The following is an 18,944-nucleotide window of genomic DNA, read 5'->3' on the forward strand; positions in this document are numbered from 1 at the left end:
TGTCAGTCTACCTACCAACCTGTCTGTCTGTCTTTCCATCTACCTACCAACCTATTTTTTCTGTATGTCTATCTACCTAGCAACTTGTCTATCTCCCAACCAACCTGTCTGTCTCTCTGTCTATTTATGCGATAGCAAAGACTCACTTGCACGCCATAAATCAAGCTGCGCAGTGCATGGATGATGGTCCGCCAACAGATCGCTAAAATAGGGCTGTTTACGTTTTTATGCATGTGCTTTTATCTCAATGAATTATAACATTGACTGGTTCAGTGTAGTATAGTGTATAGTAGTGTAGTGCAGTGGGTAGTAATTATCTCAGAGACAGACAGCAGACATACACACTCACACATACAAAGTAGCTCTGCAAGAGTAACATTTATTTAAAAAAAGCTTGTGATCCAGTGAAATAAGGCTATGAGACTCTGATCCGAGGACTGTTGGTTTGCATCCTGGATCATGCTGTTTACCATCAGCAGCCGGAGTCCGAGAGAGCACAATTGGTTGTGCTCTGTGGGTGAGTGGGTTGATGTCACTCTCTCCCCTCTTTGATCCTATGTTAAGTTGGTTAGCACATGTGTCTGTTAGCTGATGTAACAGAGCTGGGTTGCTGCGCTGCGCTTTTCCAATTTGGGTAGAACCGGAGTCTGAGTTCACATGTATCAGAGGAGGCATGTGCTGGCCTCCAACAACCTAGTGCTGGGTGCATTACTAATGATAGGAAAGACTAATGAGCGGGTTGGGTATTTGGCCTTTCAAATTGGGGAGAAAAAGAGATAAAATAATAAAAAATAACTGGTATAACATTTGGCTTAAATTTGTCTCGGACCAGCTGACCAATGGGCTTTTTAATTACTGTTGTTACAAATGTGTTCTGGGTGTGTTTAAACTTGTATATTAGTATGTGGTTTGGTCTTATCCAAGTATAATCTTGATACTTAGGACACACAAAGTATCCAGGCCGTAAACTTTCAAATTTGCTGCAGTCCAAAAATATGAAAAAAATATGAAGCTGTTTTTATCGGTTTGTCCTTTTGTCGTTCTCACAGTTATTCTGCTTCTGGATTCTTCGATAATAAAATCTCCCTGTGGAAACAGAAATAAATTGAAAGTAAGTGACAGAGTGATTAATGTCAGAATTACTTTAAAAGTCCAAAAGTTAATTTTTTTTGTTCAGTGTCACCCAAACCTGAATGCTCTGGCTTGCTTCTGAAACATCCTCAACTTTTCCATCTCTTCACTCAGCCTCCTTAGATCATCGCCTTCAAATGATGGAAGCTCTGAATCCTTTGGGAACATACAGGTGTTAACATAAAGGTTTATCTGCTTTTCTTTGATGTTATTGAACAATATTTAGTAACACTTTACAATACATTTACATTAATTAACTGTACATACGACTAATTATTAACTGAGAATAGTAAAATAATTATTATTCCACAGGTAGTTCCGACCCTGCAATGTGATTGGCTGGAAGGTGTTCCACGAGTGCCGTTATTAGCCGGTAATGCACTGAAACCGAAGTTCTCCATGTATTACTCCGCCAAATTCAGGTAACCTTGCAGAGTGTTTATAACCAAACAGATCCTATTTTCTCGTCCTCTTTAACTCGAAATCTTTCAATTAACAGTGATAATGGAACTGTGGTATTGTGGCAGTGCCAATATTACATGTAATAGCACTCTCTATAACACTTATGTATTACAATTTTTTTTTAGTAATGTCTCAATTCATCAATATTTACAACATTCTTAAGCATTAAAATTTAGTAATGTTTAATTATATTATAACTAGTGTCAATTAATAATTTGTTTACAACATAGTAGATCTTTTAAATTTAAACATTTAACAATGTTTTTTGCTGTCGCAAGGACTGTTAGTTGTTTTATTTTCATTGCTGTTTTTACATAAACCTGCATCTCAAATAAAACTTTGAACAGGTTAGTTCAGCTCACCTCCCCTACACTGAAGCTGCTGGTAAGGAGTTCGCTGGCTGCAGCTGTGTGAGATTCTGAGGGTGCCTCGTGGAATCGGCCTCCAGTTTTATGGGCCAGCTTCCTCAGAAACTCCTTGGCTGTTCTGTCAGGGGAAAATATGGTATAGTGAAAAACAGTGTGGGGGAAAAACAAGGAAATGCTTTTCTTTTATTTTCCATCTATTACATGCCTTATTTTTTTTATAATTTCTTTTTCATATACACTTCCAGTCAAACGTTTAGGCACACCTCCAGTAGTTTTTTATCATTTTAAAATGTTCTGCATTGTAGATTAACACTAAAGTCATCCAATCTATGAAGAAAACATATGAAATCATTTAGTAAACAAAAAAGTGTTAAACAAACTAGTATATGTTATATATGTTTATGTAGATGGTCAGTTTTGCACATCTCGGCTGGATTTTCTCAGTCAGCTTTATGAGGTAGAGTCACCTGGACTTCAGGCTTTCAGTTAACAGCTGTGCTGAATTTGTCAAGAGTTTACTTAAATTTCTTGTATTTTAATGTGTTTGAGAGCATCAGTTGTAAAGTAGTGAAGAGGTAGAGTTACAGGTATACAGTGAATAGTAAATATTTGAGTAATGTTCTAATTACTTCATATTATGAGAAGCAAGAACTACTCAACTAAGTAAAGAAAAAAATTACATTAAGAAATTAAAATCAGTCAATGCCTTATTTTAGCGATCTAAAGGCAAGCCGTCAACCGTGCACCACGCAGCTTGATTGTATTCTGTTTTATGTTGATTTAAAAGTCGCAAATCTGCCAACAAGCACGGGCTATGGGTTTGTGCACTGCTGCGTGTCCATGTGTGTGTAAGAACCAGGGGTATGCATGAATTGAGAATGTGCCTGGTGACAACTGCCAAGATAGCAATGAACGTCTGACTGAGGACATCTTTTTGGGTTGCATTCAGTCAGTGATGCACCTGTGTTTTCCATTGGCAAGATAGCAATACGCCAGAAATGTACCTGAACACACCTCATTTATACACCACCACGCCCATCAGCATAGATATATTCCCAACTCTGTTGCTATTTAAACGATCCAGTTTATAGATAGATATTAGTTTTCTGAAATAAAAAACTAAAATAGAGTATTTCAGCTCACCTGTCCTGGCAGTTGAAAGCGATGGTGTGAATAGTGATGTGTTTCCCAGCGGTCAGTCTTTCAGCCTCCTTCAACACAAGGCTGCAGCTGCAGTCATTCCTACCATCAGTGATCAGATACACACCCAACGAATCTCCAAACGCACACCCCGCCTGATAGAAGCATTTCACACAGACAAATTAACAAACATCAAAACACCACAAGTCACCCTTATCAGCTCCACTGAGCATATAACACAATAAGCCCTTACACACACCCAGCTCAAGGCACATAGTGATGCTCATTGCTATCATTATTAGTTGTATTAGTTTCCATGTTAATATTGACGTCAGACAGGTGTTCGATTTTGAGTTGTGTTTAAGCCCCGCCCACAAGATAGCACTCTGTTGTTGGATTCTGCTGTTCTGCATTAATTGCAAAAAAAAGGAAACTTTTAACTTTTACTTAGATTTTACTGATATGATATATTTTCCTAAAATTTGATTTAAACCGTCACAATATATCAGCTTGCTTTCAGTATTGTTGTCACGCCTGGTGCTGAAAGCGCTCCTGTTTCTCCCACACTCAGCTCTAACGGTGGTTCTCAGTCTATCAACTACACTACCCAGAGCGCACCCCCCGCTGACATCTCACACACACCCAATCACATGACGCATCACATGCTTTCTCCCGGATATCCTGAGTATTAATCTCTGGCACTATAAAAGAGCTTCTTACACGCACACACCTGTGCTGAGTATTGTTGGTTCTGCCTCGTTACAAAGCGTTACTGTTCTCTATCTCAGTTTTTTCGTGTATGACCTTGTTCTTAGTTTTTTCGATGCCGATTTTTGCCTGCTCCTCTTTGTTTGGATTTACTGTGTTTAACCTGGACTGTTTATCGTTTCTGCCTTTTTGTCTACCTCTGCTGCTGGCCTTCCATGATTATGATTCTCTGGACTGTTGACATTTATGGTATGGTTTTGCCTACGTGGTTACTGTTTTCCGGTTATTTACTGTTTCTGTTTTTGACCCCTGTACCACCTAATTCTTTAATAAAATCTCAAATCTGTCTCTGCGAGTGTCTGAGTCTTGTGCCGAATATGACAATTGTGCTATATATTGTGATCTACTGAAATATAACTATGATAACCCTGTGATTTTGGTAATGCACAGTCCTATTGCCAATGTTACACAATAACCTTGTATCTTCATTTTTGCTGTTTTTTACTTTTTGATAGTTTTTTATATTTTTACACCCCGTGCAAGGTACTTTGCTACTAACACTCTATTTTCACGTCTTACACCTGAGCTGTTAAAATAGCATCAGAGTTTAGGAATTAATCTACACTGATGGGCGTGGTGACCTGGAAGTGAGGTGTGTTCAGTTAAATATCTGGCGTGTTGCTATTTTGGTGGCAGAAAACACAGCTACGCCACTGACTGAAATGAACCTAGACAACAATCATTTGCCATTCTTATAGGTCAGCCATGCACGCTGCAGAGCGCAAACCGGACTTTTAATTTTAAATAAACAGAATAAAGAATAAAATAACATTGCTGTTCTATTAAATGAGTTGCTGTCATACCTTCACAGTGTGAACACGCAGGTCAGTATCCTCTGTGCTGTTAAGATATGAATGTGCCAAAGTCAGAGCTCACCTGCCTCTTACAGGAATAGCAACTGACACACTGATTTTACTTATGTTACTTTACGCCAAAAACACACCCATTATTAAATAAGAGAATTAGTACATGCCTTTTGTACATTTTGAGCCAAACAAGGCTTTTTTTTTTTAGCCCTCACAATACCAAAGACACACTGACACTCCCTAAATCCAGCTGTGCGATCCGCAATTGACCGGTGTGCTGTAGATCGCTAAAATAGGGCCGTATGTGAATCTGTCAGATGTCCTCTTCGTTATGGTATAATTTTACAAAGAACTGAAACATTATTTGAAATAAAATCTTTCACTAAAAGGGTTCAAAGGGATTTTTGTCACCATGACTCAGTGTTCCTTGATTCCACTGGCAGGCAGAGTGTATGCATTTACCTGCAAGGCCTGAAGGCTGGAGGTGCCCCCATGGGTGCTGAGCTGACCCAGCCACTGTACAGCCTCTTTACACCGCTCCTCTGAGGCCTCCACCAGCTCCACCTGCCACACTCGCACCTCTCCAGAGAACGCCACCATGCTAAACCTATGGAAGTCATTTTGAACCAAAAATTTAAAAAATTACAGTACAAAATATTTTTTTTAAATATATAAAATCTGCAAACAATTTTTTAAGAATCCAACAAAAAAGTATAGGTTGCGAATACAAAACAGAAAGCATATATATATATATATATATATATATATATATATATATATATATATATATATATAATACACCTCTGAAAGAAAATAAGAGACCACTTAAACTGATGAGTTTCTTTGATTTTACCAAGTTAAAATCCTCTGGAATATAATCAAGATATGATATGATCACAAGCCATCAAGCCAAGCTAAACTGCTTGAATTTTTGCATCAGGAGTAAAGGCATAAAGGTATCCAAAATCAGTGTGTAAGACTGGTGGAGGAGAACATGATGCCAAGATGCAGAAAAACTGTGATTAAAAACCAGAGACATTCCATCAAATATTGATTTCTGACCTCTTAAAACTTTATGAATATGAACTTGAACTTTGAACTTTATTTATAAAAATAAAAAAAAATGTACAATCCTAACCCCATACAAACCTGCTCTTCACACACTGAATGATCATAAACACTAACACACAGCAGAATCAGCTTAAACCTCACATACACACACCCCTCTCACCTCACACTGTTAGCATGCAGCTGCTCCCAGATCAGTGAGGCTAGCTCCTTCTGCAGCTCGGGCACACAGGGGGCCATGGAGCCGGACACGTCCAGCACAACACATACAGCCCTCTCCACGACACAGCCGAACACACGCCTGCTGCCTACAGGAGAGGGATAACACTTCAGATTTGTTGATATATTGGTATATTTCTTTAATCTTTGTCACATTTTTTATTTTGCTATACTATATAAAGTCGTTTGTTTATAAAATAGACAAACATTTACCGTTTTTTTTTTGTTTCAATTAAATGTATAAACTTTTTTTTTCTAAATTAGTTTTTTTTTTTTAAATGAACTTTAATACGGTATATAATGTTTTGTCATATCAGCAAACATAATTTAATATCCTGAAATATTATTAGATATTAGTTTTGGGCCAGATCAACCATCCTCAGTCACCAGTATGATAACGACTCTATTTATTATACTGACTGCGCAATTCTTAGATTATTGAAATTACACTATTTTGAATTATAAATTATTGGGCTGAATGGTTAAATTTTAAATGTAATTTTTGACTTCATGAAATTTCTACGGTGTATACCTGAGAGCAGCCACTGCATCCTCTGAGCATAGCGCTGCAGAACTTTCTCCACCTGAATCAGGTACTGCTTTAACTCAGCCGGGCTCAGAAGAAGATGTCGCACACTTCCCTAGCGACAGAAAAAACAAACAAACAAACATTAAAATTGCATGCGGCTGCATACGCAACCACAGACGTATCAGTAGTGCCAGCTGTACTGAATGACGTCATCTGGGCCAGGATGTTAAACTTCCCTGGAGGAACACTGTCCTCATTAACAAATGATCAATTCCTTCATCAGTTGTGTGAAAACATACAAACTTTCATGATTAGGGTTCATTTTAGCTTTATACTGTTAATAATTATATCTTAGCAAGTGAAATCCTCCTAAATGTAGCCTAAATATATAATATTTCTCATTTTAAGATTCTTTAGTAATATTATAAGAAATAATAACTTATTTAAAACGTCCTTGTACTTGTTTCAAGTAATTTGACCTACTAAAAAAAGTGTTTTATTGTATTGATAAATGTTTTTGCTTTTAGGATAATTTAGTTTCTCCCAAGAAATAATGCTTGAAACAAACAAAAATATCTGACAGTGAAAGACAAAACTTTCAGTAGATTAAAGTACTTAAAACTATAAAAGAATATAGATTAGAAATAAGTCAAATATTCTATAAAATTCTAAAAACAAAGAAACAATTTGAAATATCAGATATTTAAACTTTATTTGAAAGGACTTAACTTGCTAAGATTAAAAATTTGCAGTGTATTCATAGTACAAGTTAGTTTCTTGTGTCTGCATCTCAGTTTGATCAATAATACACAGGAAATTTGGCAGTGTTAAATCAACACTGTTAGTGTTAAATTAACCCTGAGAGTGTAAAGTTTAACACTAATAAGTGTTGATTTAACACTGACAAATTTCCTGTGTACATATTTATCTGACTCCTAAAAGCAGCCACCCAGTCTGAGGACAGGAGTTACATTAAGCAAACTGAGGTGAAGGAGCCACAGACTAAGGCCCAATCCTATTTCACCCCTTGGTCCTACTCCTTACCCCTACCCCTCTGTTTTGCGTATGCACGCCACGCTTCTGTGTAAAAGGGATAGGGGCTTGTTAGCCCTTCAAACAAAGATTTTTCAGATGCACACTTCAAACCGAGGATTATGAGAATCACTGGTAAGAAACCCACAAATCGAATTATTTTCCTTGTTAAAAGTGAAAATTAGCACTATATTACTATAGTTTATTACCAATGTTTTATTGCCAGATTCTTCATAACAAGCATGAAAAAGATCAATAGTAGTGTGTCTCAATAGCTAGCTAACTTTCCCGTTCCACCTTAAATGATGCAACAGATGGCAGGGGCTGCAGCATTCAAGGCGTAACGGAAATATAAAATAAAATAAACGCTAATCAAAGTGAAATTCAGCTCCCCAATACAGAGGAATTAAGAATAGGACAATAATAATTAATTTCTACACCAACTGCCCCCTTTCTGAAGACATACAATAAAGCCCTAGAGTTAACTAGTTTAACCAGCAGCAGCTAGGTTACTGGACTTTAGCGCTTCTTATGCCGTATCGGGTGCTAATTCTTAGGTAAAGGATTTTACCCCTTTCCCTTTCAACTCTTTTCGAAGGGGAAGGGTCACACTCGAAAACAAGGGGTAGGGGTAAGTGGTAAGGCCAAGGGGTAAAATGAGATTGGGCCTAAACATCCTACACAATTTGTCTTAACTTAATAATTATTGTACATATTGTACCAAAATAAAAAAAAAAAATGAGTTAGGAGGACTTTTGGCTTAACTCAATATGAGTTTATTCTATTTAGATATTAACTATACTTACATTTACTTGTACACTAGGAAAAATGGCGCAGTACTTTGCAGATACGCTCTTGTGTACAGTCCGCACCAGTTTCTTGCGATGAGTGCATTCAGGTCCAGACACTAACTTGTGCAGATCAAGTTTCTGACTCCTAATACCAAACGATTTTAGCCACTGCAAGGAAACAAAAGGAGTAAAAACAGTATTTGAGTTTAGTTTGGCTGATAGTTGCATGCTAGAGAGAATATAAAGAGTAAAACCTGTTTGGTGGAGCAGATGTCCTCCTGTTTAGGAATTGTAACGGTGCTGATATACTTCTGAACACTCTTGGGCTTTAGATATTTCTTAAAAACTGTCCCTGAAGAGAAAAAACGCACAAAACTAGTTAAAAAATGAAGGTGTATGAAACTGAACCAAATATCTTGCAGAGTGAAAAGTTACAATGCCAAACATTAAAAACATTAAATGCAAAACCACACATTGCATTTTTTTTTCATTTTTTTAAGAAATAATAGTATAGATCACATTTTGTAAGACACAATAAATGATTCAGAGCTAAGGAGCTACAGGACTCACCCAGGTTGCCGTCTTCCAAGTAGAAAACAGATTGTGTTATTTTGGTCTTCCTCTGTTTGGCAGAGTTTACTTGCCTGGCTGGTTTCCAACTGTCCACTGGATGTGCTGAAAACAACAAAAATAAAATACCCTTCGAGTTAATACTCACTGAATCCCCCCGGAAGATTACTGCTGCTGAAAAGCAAGGAAACATCACCTTCAACCATCTGTACATGAAATAAACATATACTGTATGCCTACAAATTGTTTGGAACTTTCCTCAGTAAACATTTAAGCTACATTTTAAACTGAAAATATTATGGACTTTTAAATCTACTACTGGATTTTATTTATTTATTTTATTTATTTTAAATGGTTTAGCGCCTCCTGGGCTGGAGGAAATTGTGCGTAAAGCCACAAACAGGTAGACTAGGCCCACAACAAGAGGTGACTGTATATCACTTCTAAGGAAAAGTGTTTTTAATCAGTCATTTCATGTGAAAGGAACAGAATAAAATTAGTATAGACATGGATGCCACTCTCTAATTTCTGTAGCAAACAACATCCTGACCTCGCTACAGTCCTTGTTGCTGTCTGCAATCAAATCTTCACAGCAATGCTCCAAAATTACTCCTTTTTTAAATTAAATTTAGCACATACAGGATACAAACATGTCTGTGCACTTTTAACCCCACTGCCTCCCCACTGCACCCCACCCTTCAGACCTGCAAAAAAAAATCCCTTTACATAAATATTAAATATAAGCATGTAAAAAAAAGAAAGGATCAGTAGGAAATACATTAATAAAATGAATGTACCGGTACATAAAAATAGATTTATACACAATAAATAAATAAATATTAAATGGCTGCTGTATATTACTTTTCTAAATTTAACAGGTCATGTTTCCGGCTTTCATGTTTTCCACAAAATTTAAGAATGGTTGCCAAATTGTATAAAACCTCTGTACTGACCCTTGAAGAGTGTACCTTATGTTCTCCAGTTTAACATGCTGCATAACCTCTCGGATCCAGTGGGCTTAGGTTGAAGGACTAAAGTCTTTCCACTTAAACAGTCTAAGTCGTCTGGCTAACAAAGTTCAGAAAGCCAGCATATTTTGTTTACGGTGACTTAAGTAAGTATTTGTTGGTAGGACACCAAACAATGCAATATAAGACGAATAGTCCAGCGGGGTTCCCAGAATTTCAGACAGAGTATTAAAAATGGATTGCCAAAACCAATATAGCTTTGGACATGTCCAAAACATGTGTAATAGATTTGCTGGATCTTGTTTACATCTGTTACATGTAGAGTCCTACATGACAGTCTCACTTTACATCAATGAAGACGGTGTACTACCTTAAACTGCACCACAGAGCGCTGTTGACAGATTTCTTCTGGCATTTGTTTGCCTAGGTCTTCTTCCCACCTTCTTTTCAGGGTATACAGAGTAGTCAGAATATTTATCGTGAAAAGTTCATATAGGCCACAAATCGTTTGCTTGGAATCTGTCCCAAATTTGAGAGCAGAATCTAGCAGTGAAGTAGAGGGACGTAGAGGGAAACAGTCACATTGTGAGGGTACAAAACTCTGTATTTGTAAGTATCTGAAAAAAATAATTACTCCAATTTTACACAAATTAATGAGTAGGCACCCCAAAACAATACTTCTTTAGGCCATCAGTGTATGTTTTGTACTGAATGTGGAAAGCACAGGATTTATATCACTGTTATCTATAGACCATTTTTAAGCACTGCAAACTTCGTAGACTACATATCTAAGTACTCCTGGTCTAGAGTAATAGGGTAGTGTCCGCTACTTCTGAACAGGAGCTGGAATTCTGCTTATGATCCGGAATGGATCATTCAACATCAGTAACTTACTGGTATCTTACTAATCCTCTTGTGACTTCACTGCTGCCAATTGGTCTATGTAACCTCACTCAAGATAAAACCTAAAAACTGAAATAAGTGCGGGCATTCCTAAGATGTTCTCTGAGATAAGAATTCATGATCCATTTGTAAATGTTGGTGTATTAATTTTACATTACTTTAAAGATCTTTACTGTTCTCTGACATGTTCTTTTCATTATAGATTACAGAAGGACATTACTGGCTTCATTGTGCTGAAATTTTCTCCTGAGTGGTCACTGCATCACTCACCTGGAGGAATGACTGCTTTAGCACTGCTTGGTCTCCATGTTTGTGATCTCTTCCCCTCCTTACTCTCCTGTGTGCTCAGAAACCAAACAGCTTGTTAATTAACTAATAATATAATACATAGTAGAAATTAGTGCTTAAAGTTTACAGTCTCCTCCAAAAGTATTGGAGCATTGAGGCCAATCCCATTATTTCTGCTGTAGTCTGAAAACCTTTGGGTTTGACTTTAAAAGATGAATATGTTTTAATTTTTATTTCCAGGTATTTACATCTGGATCTGATACACTGTTCAGAAGATAGCTCATTCTGTCTGAACCCACACATTTTTTCTTGTTAGCAAAAGTATTGGAACATGTGACTGTAAGATATGTTTTGTTGCCCAGGTTTGTCCTGATACATTAATTATTCAAATAATAAACAGCGCCGAATGTCTGAACGCTCAATTTCACTACTGTGTATTTTAAGAGAGGATGACTATAGAAACAATTGTAATATTATTAATTTAATATATTATATTTATTATAATATAATAAATATAATTGTTATTATTATGGTAGCATTATTTCTATAGAACACACACATGCACAAAAAAAACTGTTTAGTATGTTTTATGAATGGATATAGAATATAGAATTCACAGACTAATGAAAAAACATATATCATAAATTATCATTAGATGTAGGGCTTATATATTGTGAATTTTTAAATACAATTTTAGGAAAACTATAGTATTAAACGGTGTCTGACACCTTTCTTTACACTTAAACTATTAACTAAAAATATAGACAGTGTTTTTGGGAATTAATATAGTATTACAGAACATAATTTTGCAATATTTTGATATACTGATATTTTCTTCCCCCTATATAATACAGAAGTATATTTCTGTTATATGTGATTGAGACAGTGTGTATAATATGTTAGGGATTGGTAGATAAACTGACCAGCCTGGCCAAGCTCAGCTGTGTGGGTCTCGGAGGGGGCAGTTTGTGCCCTCGCGTCCAAGTCTGGGAGCACTGGACTGGGTTACAGCACTCTTGAGATTGGGCCTCTTCTGCATCCATTCTGCTGGAGCTCCTCTGAACCAGAGAATCCAGTAACTCACAGCACTGCAAAAAAGTGATGAGATACACAGAACGTTACCCAGCTGTATCTTCGCTGAAGAGCTCCAGTGCTAGTACAGATCAGTACTTGGGCAATAAATCCTGGTTCTGAGTAGTGGTGGAAATAACAGGACATCTCAGGGCATGATATTATCACCATACACTGCCCGTGATATCAATAATATTACAATACTGTGATTCTCTAAGACTGATATGATCACAATACGGTTCTCTATTAGACTTCAAGACATTTGTGTTCCCTTGGTTGTATATTTTGAGTCATTGTCATGCTGGAAGACCCATCAGGAGCCTCTCAATGCGGTGAAGTCAGAAGAATCATTTAGATGTGAATTGGCAAACAGTAGAGGGCCTTTGTGGGTGCTGCATTATCTTGATCCATTAAGGCGAAGTGTGTTAGTAAAGGTTTTTGGTGACTGTGCACCCAGCTTCCTTGAGATCATTAACAAGCTCATCCTTTCTTCCTCAGAATCATCCTTATCCCGAGAGGTGAGATTGTGCATGAAGCCCCAGTTCTACAGCCCTGTGCAGTTCTACAGTCTTGTCCCTTGTCCCTTGCCAATGGTCCCCTTTAGGCCAATGGTGGCCTAAAAGGAAGAGACTGATTCTCTGACTTCTGTGGTCTGTTATACAAATTAATAGTGTTTTCTTAAAGGGACAGGACTAATTTGTGTGTCTTATAGGCACATAACTGTTCTAAGATGGTCAGAAATCTTTTTGGTTAGTGGGAGATCAAATACTTATTTTACTTAATCAAACACAAAATATTTTTTTTTCTAAAACACTTGTTGATCTTCTGTCTTTGGTTAAAATAAACCTACCATAAAAAATTATACACCTTTTTTGTCAGGGGATCAAATAATTATTTTTTACTGAATGTGACAAACAATATTCTTCACCACAGGTTTACCCTATTCATTTGATTAGCGCCACCACATGGAGTAATGAAGCAGTAACTTTAGTCATTCAAATATTTTAACATAAATATGGACATTTGACTCCAAGTATCGATTTGGTACAATCAAAACAATATGATATATCACAATATCAATATATTGTCCCACCCTTATATGATTCTGAGTTCAAAGAGTTCCAGTACAGTCTCTGTGCTGCTTGTGTAAAATGGCAGTCTAGTCTCACCTTCTGCCAGTAATTAGCAGCCGTCTCCATTTCTCCAATTAGGGCAATGACGTCATCACTCTCCACTATACCTAGAGGTTAAGAGGACATGAGTGAGGCTCATATTTTCCATTTCGTACACACACACACACACACACACATACACACTGCTTGTTTGTTTGTTTGTTGTGATGGAGTACCTGTATTGTCAGCTTCGCTAAGTGCTGCGTTCTTTACTCCAGCCCTGACTTTCATTACTGACGTCAGTTCCACTCAAGCAGGAAACTCAGGTGGCCACTAATTGCCATATTGTGCCGTAGCCACGACAGTGCTTTTATATTCTGATGGTAATGATCACAATTAAGCTCATCACAGGAGCTTGAGCGTTTAAGTGGGGGGTAAGTGCACCACGCTGAGGCCTAACAAGGTGATGACATGAGTGTGCCGAGTGCTGCTTATTTCCCTGGGGCAGGGAGGGGATTTCTCAGAGAGAGATGTTTTACAGGTTCCAAAAAAATGCATTTACTGTGTAGTTTAGGTTTAATATACAGTGGTGTGACATTTTTTTTTCTTTTTTGTCATACTAATATTTTTTCGATTATCAAAAGAACGTTAATATCAGACAAAGATAACCTGAGTAAATTTAAAAAGTACTTTTTAAATAATAATTTTATTTATTAAAGGGAAAAAGGGAAAAAATAAAACTATCCAAACCAATTTATCTCTGGGTGAATATATATTTTTGTTAGATTCATAAAACACTGGAAAAGAACTGGCAAACTAGTTGTAGTAAACTTTAGCTAAAAAGGTTTTTAAAATGGTTTACAATTATCTGAATGTTTACTCGGGTGTGCCGTCTTTCACTGCTCCATAGGCCTGTCACAATAGGATTTTGTGGTAGTCGATATATTGTCCCAGAAATTATTGCGATATACAATATTTTTGTCATTTTAAGACTATTAAATTAAACTGAAAGAATGAAAAAGAATAGCATAAAAAAGCAATTGTACACTTTTTAAAGCCAACAAAAATTGAAAATCATTTATTATTATTAGTTTGAAAATTTTATACTTATTTTTTCACCTACTTTAGTCCACACTGTGAGTATGGAGTCACAGTTATTGAAGCATGACTGGATAAAATACTGTTCACTGTTATATATGTGAACAAACATACAAATAAACACAACAACGATATCACGATAATCAAAAATTATTGAGATCATGTTCATTTATTGTCAATATTGCAATTATTGTGACAGGCCTACTGCTTCAACATCCAACTTCCTAGTTAACCAAGTTCAATGAAATGCAGCAAATTAGGGCTGTAACAACTAGTCAATATAATCATCGAGATGTCGATTATACACAAAGCTGTGAACAGAAACACAGTTTTCTCTCCACTTGGTCTCCAAAAGTGCCCAAACACAACACAATACATATTTACTCACTAAATATCAAAACTTTCCAAATTGTCCATTTTTAAATGTCTTCTGGTCATTTAAATGGCATTTAAATTCCATGTTATGCTGTTTATATCATTAAAAAAAAGATTTGTCCACTACTAAAACATTCATTAGTTGTAGCCCAGCTCCACGTACTAATAACTCTCATTATTCATATATTCCAAATTAAATATAGTTTTCCATTCTCAGGCCCCCTTTAACAAATCTATTCATATAAAACCCTGAATTGAACCAGTGTAACATAAAACTGCAAAATAACTCTCATTTTTTAGCTCTACCTGTGTCAGTTATCCAGTGGAAGCGGCCTTTGCTCGCATGTGCAAGACCCCGCAGCACCTGAGCCGTCTCAGCCCAGGTCACGTAGCGAGGTGTCAGGGAACGAGCCAGCATGTTCTCTCCAGCAAAAAGAATCACATGGATCTTCAGACGTGGATTATTACAGACTTCTGACATGTATGTAGAGACTGTCACCTGTGGACACAAGCCAGTGAACACTTATTTTTTGTGGATCTCCATGGAAACGAACGCCCAAAGTGTAACTACAGTGCGCAGCAGTGGACAAATAGCTTTTTCATTAAACGCGAGGAGACGAAACTCAGAGACGTGAGTCTGGACAGGACTAAAATTACCTGAGGACCACAGAGTTCACCGAAAAACAGTTGATAATTCAACCTGCAATTTTCTCAGAGGACGTCTGAGAAGGAAAGAAGGAAATAAAATCACAGAGGACCCCCCATAAAAGAGAAAATTACCCTAGGACCCCCTGAAAAACGAATCACGTCCGGATAGGGCTTTAATGTCTTTTGGTATACAGTGAATAGCCCTATTTAAGTAATGTTCTAATCCATATTATGAAAAGCAAGAACTACTCAACTAATTAAAGAAAAAAAAATAAGAAATGAAGGTCAATCAATTTGATAAATATTAAGAACTTGAAAGTATCCACAAGTGCAGTCGCAAAGACCATCAAAAACGTTATGATGAAACTGGCTCTCATCAGGACCACCCCAGAAAAGGAAGAACAAGAGTTACCAGCCTCAGAAACCACAAGTTAACAGCATCCCAAGATAAGAGCAGCTTAATGCTTCACATTGCAGGTATTTTGGTTTGTTTAACACTTACTACATGATTCCTTATGTGTTATTTTATTTTCTGGATGACTTCAGTATTAATTTACAATATAGAAAAAAAAATAAATAAATACTGAATGACAAAGTGTGTCCAAACTTTTGACTGGTTCTTTACATTTGCATACTATAAATATGACTAGCCACTTTTTCAGCTTTCAGCCTTTGATATTACTAAATACTTGTCGTATAGCTGGGAAACTACATCTGCTGCATAAGCTGTGTGAGTGTGTGGGTCTTACAGGGTCCTGGTCCGGCATTCCAGTGGTGAAGAGATAAACTCCTGAGGTCAGAGAGGAATCAGTGCTTAATTCTGCCTCTGCTGCATGTAGAATAGCTGCTAACGTGTAACGGTCTCCTCCACATTCTAGACCCTGAATCCACCTACAGAGAAAGAGGAAGAGATTATTACATTTGATTAAAACCAAAAAAGACAAAACCACAAATATGATTAGCCTATATGTGTCTTGTGACCGGAAATGGACATTAAATACACAAGTTCCAAAACTGTAAAAGGACTAATACATTTGGAGTAGACTGGCTCTGTACAGCTTTTGCTTTTGGTACAAGATCATTCACAGGTTTGCATACCTGAGCAGGTGAATTAAATCATGTATTGGAACAGGAGCCAAACCCACAGGAAGCAGTGATGTAGGGTATTGCAGAAACAGTCATTGACTATCGACTAATTGAAAATGTGGGGCCACACTTTAGTTTCTCATTGGATTCGTAGTAATAAGGAAATATGCAATTATAATGATTTAATAATACTGTATAGTAGAATTCTTAGGACTATATCTATGATAACCCAGAAGTTTAAAGGGCTTAATTACAGCTATTATTTTGATATAAGTTTGATGGAAATACAGCATCAGTAGTACTTACTGCCAGACATCCTGAAGGTTTTCGCTGGTAGGGGGGACCATTTGCTCCTTCCATTGTTTTATGTCTGATCCAAAACTGTAAAGCAGTAAAGCAGAATGGGAATTAAAGTTCCATACTGTAAATTAAAGAACAATAGGAGTGTCCAAATATTTGTGGACACCTCTTGTTCAGAGTGGCTTCAGCTGCATTAAGATGAACCCACTGCTAATGCAGCTGTTTAAGGCATGGAAAGGTGACTATTGACTGTTAGTCAATACCTGAACACACCTCATATTTAGACCACCATTCCCAGCAGCTGTTCGCCCCACGTAGCTTGTTTTAACACAGTAATCACACAGACTACAGTCCAATTTACTCGCCTCTGAACGGTGAATGAGCTAGAGCTTAGCGCAGTTAGTGACTAATGCTAATACTGCTTTAGCAGTGCTAGCTGGGGTTAGCAGCACCCCAGTTGAATCTCAGTTGAATAAATATAAGTATCCTAGACTGAAAATAACATCATGAATGTGTGAATGTTTCCTAAAAAATATACTTTGTAATGTTTAGGTTAAAATCAAGCTGTTTGGGTTAATGTCCATGTACAGTAAAACATGCACTGGATCTGGAGCCTCACCAGTTGAAAGTACAAATGGAGGGCACAACAAAAATAATCTGACTAATAAAAAATATTAATAATAAATTACTAATGTAATCATTAGTTGCAGCCGAGTGTCCTCTAAACATTTGTTCAGATTGTGTGGAATCAAAAGAAAAGCCCTACGCTGTGATGTTGAAGCTGTGTGTGCTGGGCAGTTGCTCCTGCAGCAGCAGACGGACTGCGTGCTGGATGTGCAGCTGGTAGTGGTTGTTCATCGCAGACATGTCCAGGAGAACGTGGACTCTAACAGAAGGACAGAGACAGATAGACAGAGTGAATACCTGCTGTTTGGGCTGGAATAATAATTTAATTATTCTTCCCTACTAGCTATAGGTTTCTTATTGTTGCACTGGAAGTCCTAATATCCTTCAATCTCCCAGTATTTTAAACTAATTATTTCACTAATTTATGTGCACTACATTTAAATATTTCACTGATATAAGGGTACTACAATTAAATGTGTGCTTGTGCTTTCGTTATACCTTTTATATTACATAAATAACCAGTATTATATGTGTTAGTCGTATTGAGCTGAGTGGAGGTAGGTGGTGGTGGTGGGGGGGGATTCTCCTACATTTTTTACAGAGTGTTTTTCCCCAATTCTGTGTGTGTGCATGTGATAAAAAAGGCATACTTTTCCCGTTGTTATGATAGCAATGACACATTGACCCGCCCCTAAATCAAGCTGCACTGTGCAGCTAAAGATCGCCAAAATAGGGCCCCTGTGTGGTTTTTGACAGTGACCACTGTGCCTCAAAGAGTTATTGTATTTTTCGCACTTTAAGGCACACTATCAAAACGTCTAAAAGTCTATTTTCTCGTCTATTTTTAAGACATAAAGTGCACCGGATTATAAGGCACATTATGCAACACTAGGCATAGGGGTGTCGCCATGTTTTCCTGTACAGCTAAGCTAAGCTATGTAAACAAAACTGTAATTCTTGTTTGTAAAAAAAAAACAAGCACTGGATTTTAATCTACACAGATTTTTCTCTTAAACAGTTTATTTGGGTGAGTAAAGCACTTTAATTTACTTACAGCAAGCTTAGATTTCCGAATTTCCAGTAAGGCGAAAAAGTTTTCAATTAGCATGGTTAGCAGGTAATGCTAATACTGCTCCAGCAGTGCTATGCGGGGTTAGCAGCAGGCTACAGGCCGATACACTCGGCTCTGAACTGCAAAAGATCTAGGACCTAATGCGGTTACAACCTGACTTGATAAATTCATACATAAGTCGCACCAGATTATAAGCTGCACTGACAATATTTGGGAAAAGTAAAGGATTTTAAGTGCGCCTTATAGTGCAAAAAATACGGTGGGTATTAAATTGCATATTATGACTGCTGATAAAACAAGTAGTCATTAGAATAATGCATGGTAATCTGGTAATCTCACAGAACATGCTTCAGTCAACTTAAAACCTGATATTAAAGAGCACCTGTGTTATAAACACCTGTTATTAAACACCACATGTCTGTTAAGAGTATCTGTAATTTAACAGTTCACTCCAAATACATGTACATTTGTGGCAATTTATTTTGAACTTATCTATTTATTTTTAGACAGGA

General features: G+C 37.0%; 1 protein-coding gene across 2 annotated transcripts in view; it reads right to left on the reverse strand.

Annotated features, from left to right (window-relative positions):
* Positions 1-363: 363 nt before the first annotated feature.
* The window catches only part of vwa3a (von Willebrand factor A domain containing 3A), a 28,292-nt gene continuing 9,711 nt past the window's right edge, over positions 364-18,944 (reverse strand). For both annotated transcript variants that reach the window (XM_049476085.1, XM_015602304.3), the window contains exons 17-33: positions 17,500-17,619; positions 16,740-16,814; positions 16,097-16,238; positions 15,006-15,198; positions 13,284-13,354; positions 11,967-12,131; positions 11,026-11,092; positions 8,885-8,989; positions 8,569-8,666; positions 8,330-8,482; positions 6,495-6,603; positions 5,907-6,051; positions 5,138-5,282; positions 3,105-3,256; positions 1,956-2,079; positions 1,190-1,287; positions 364-1,086 (exon numbers count right to left, since the gene is read on the reverse strand). In XM_049476085.1, coding sequence (XP_049332042.1) covers positions 1,050-1,086; positions 1,190-1,287; positions 1,956-2,079; positions 3,105-3,256; positions 5,138-5,282; positions 5,907-6,051; positions 6,495-6,603; positions 8,330-8,482; positions 8,569-8,666; positions 8,885-8,989; positions 11,026-11,092; positions 11,967-12,131; positions 13,284-13,354; positions 15,006-15,198; positions 16,097-16,238; positions 16,740-16,814; positions 17,500-17,619 — 1,999 coding nt within the window. In that variant the 3' untranslated portion in view covers positions 364-1,049. The remainder of the gene's footprint in view (positions 1,087-1,189; positions 1,288-1,955; positions 2,080-3,104; positions 3,257-5,137; positions 5,283-5,906; positions 6,052-6,494; positions 6,604-8,329; positions 8,483-8,568; positions 8,667-8,884; positions 8,990-11,025; positions 11,093-11,966; positions 12,132-13,283; positions 13,355-15,005; positions 15,199-16,096; positions 16,239-16,739; positions 16,815-17,499; positions 17,620-18,944) is intronic.

The sequence above is a fragment of the Astyanax mexicanus genome, chromosome 3, assembly GCF_023375975.1.
Source record: "Astyanax mexicanus isolate ESR-SI-001 chromosome 3, AstMex3_surface, whole genome shotgun sequence".
Lineage (NCBI taxonomy): Eukaryota > Metazoa > Chordata > Actinopteri > Characiformes > Acestrorhamphidae > Astyanax > Astyanax mexicanus.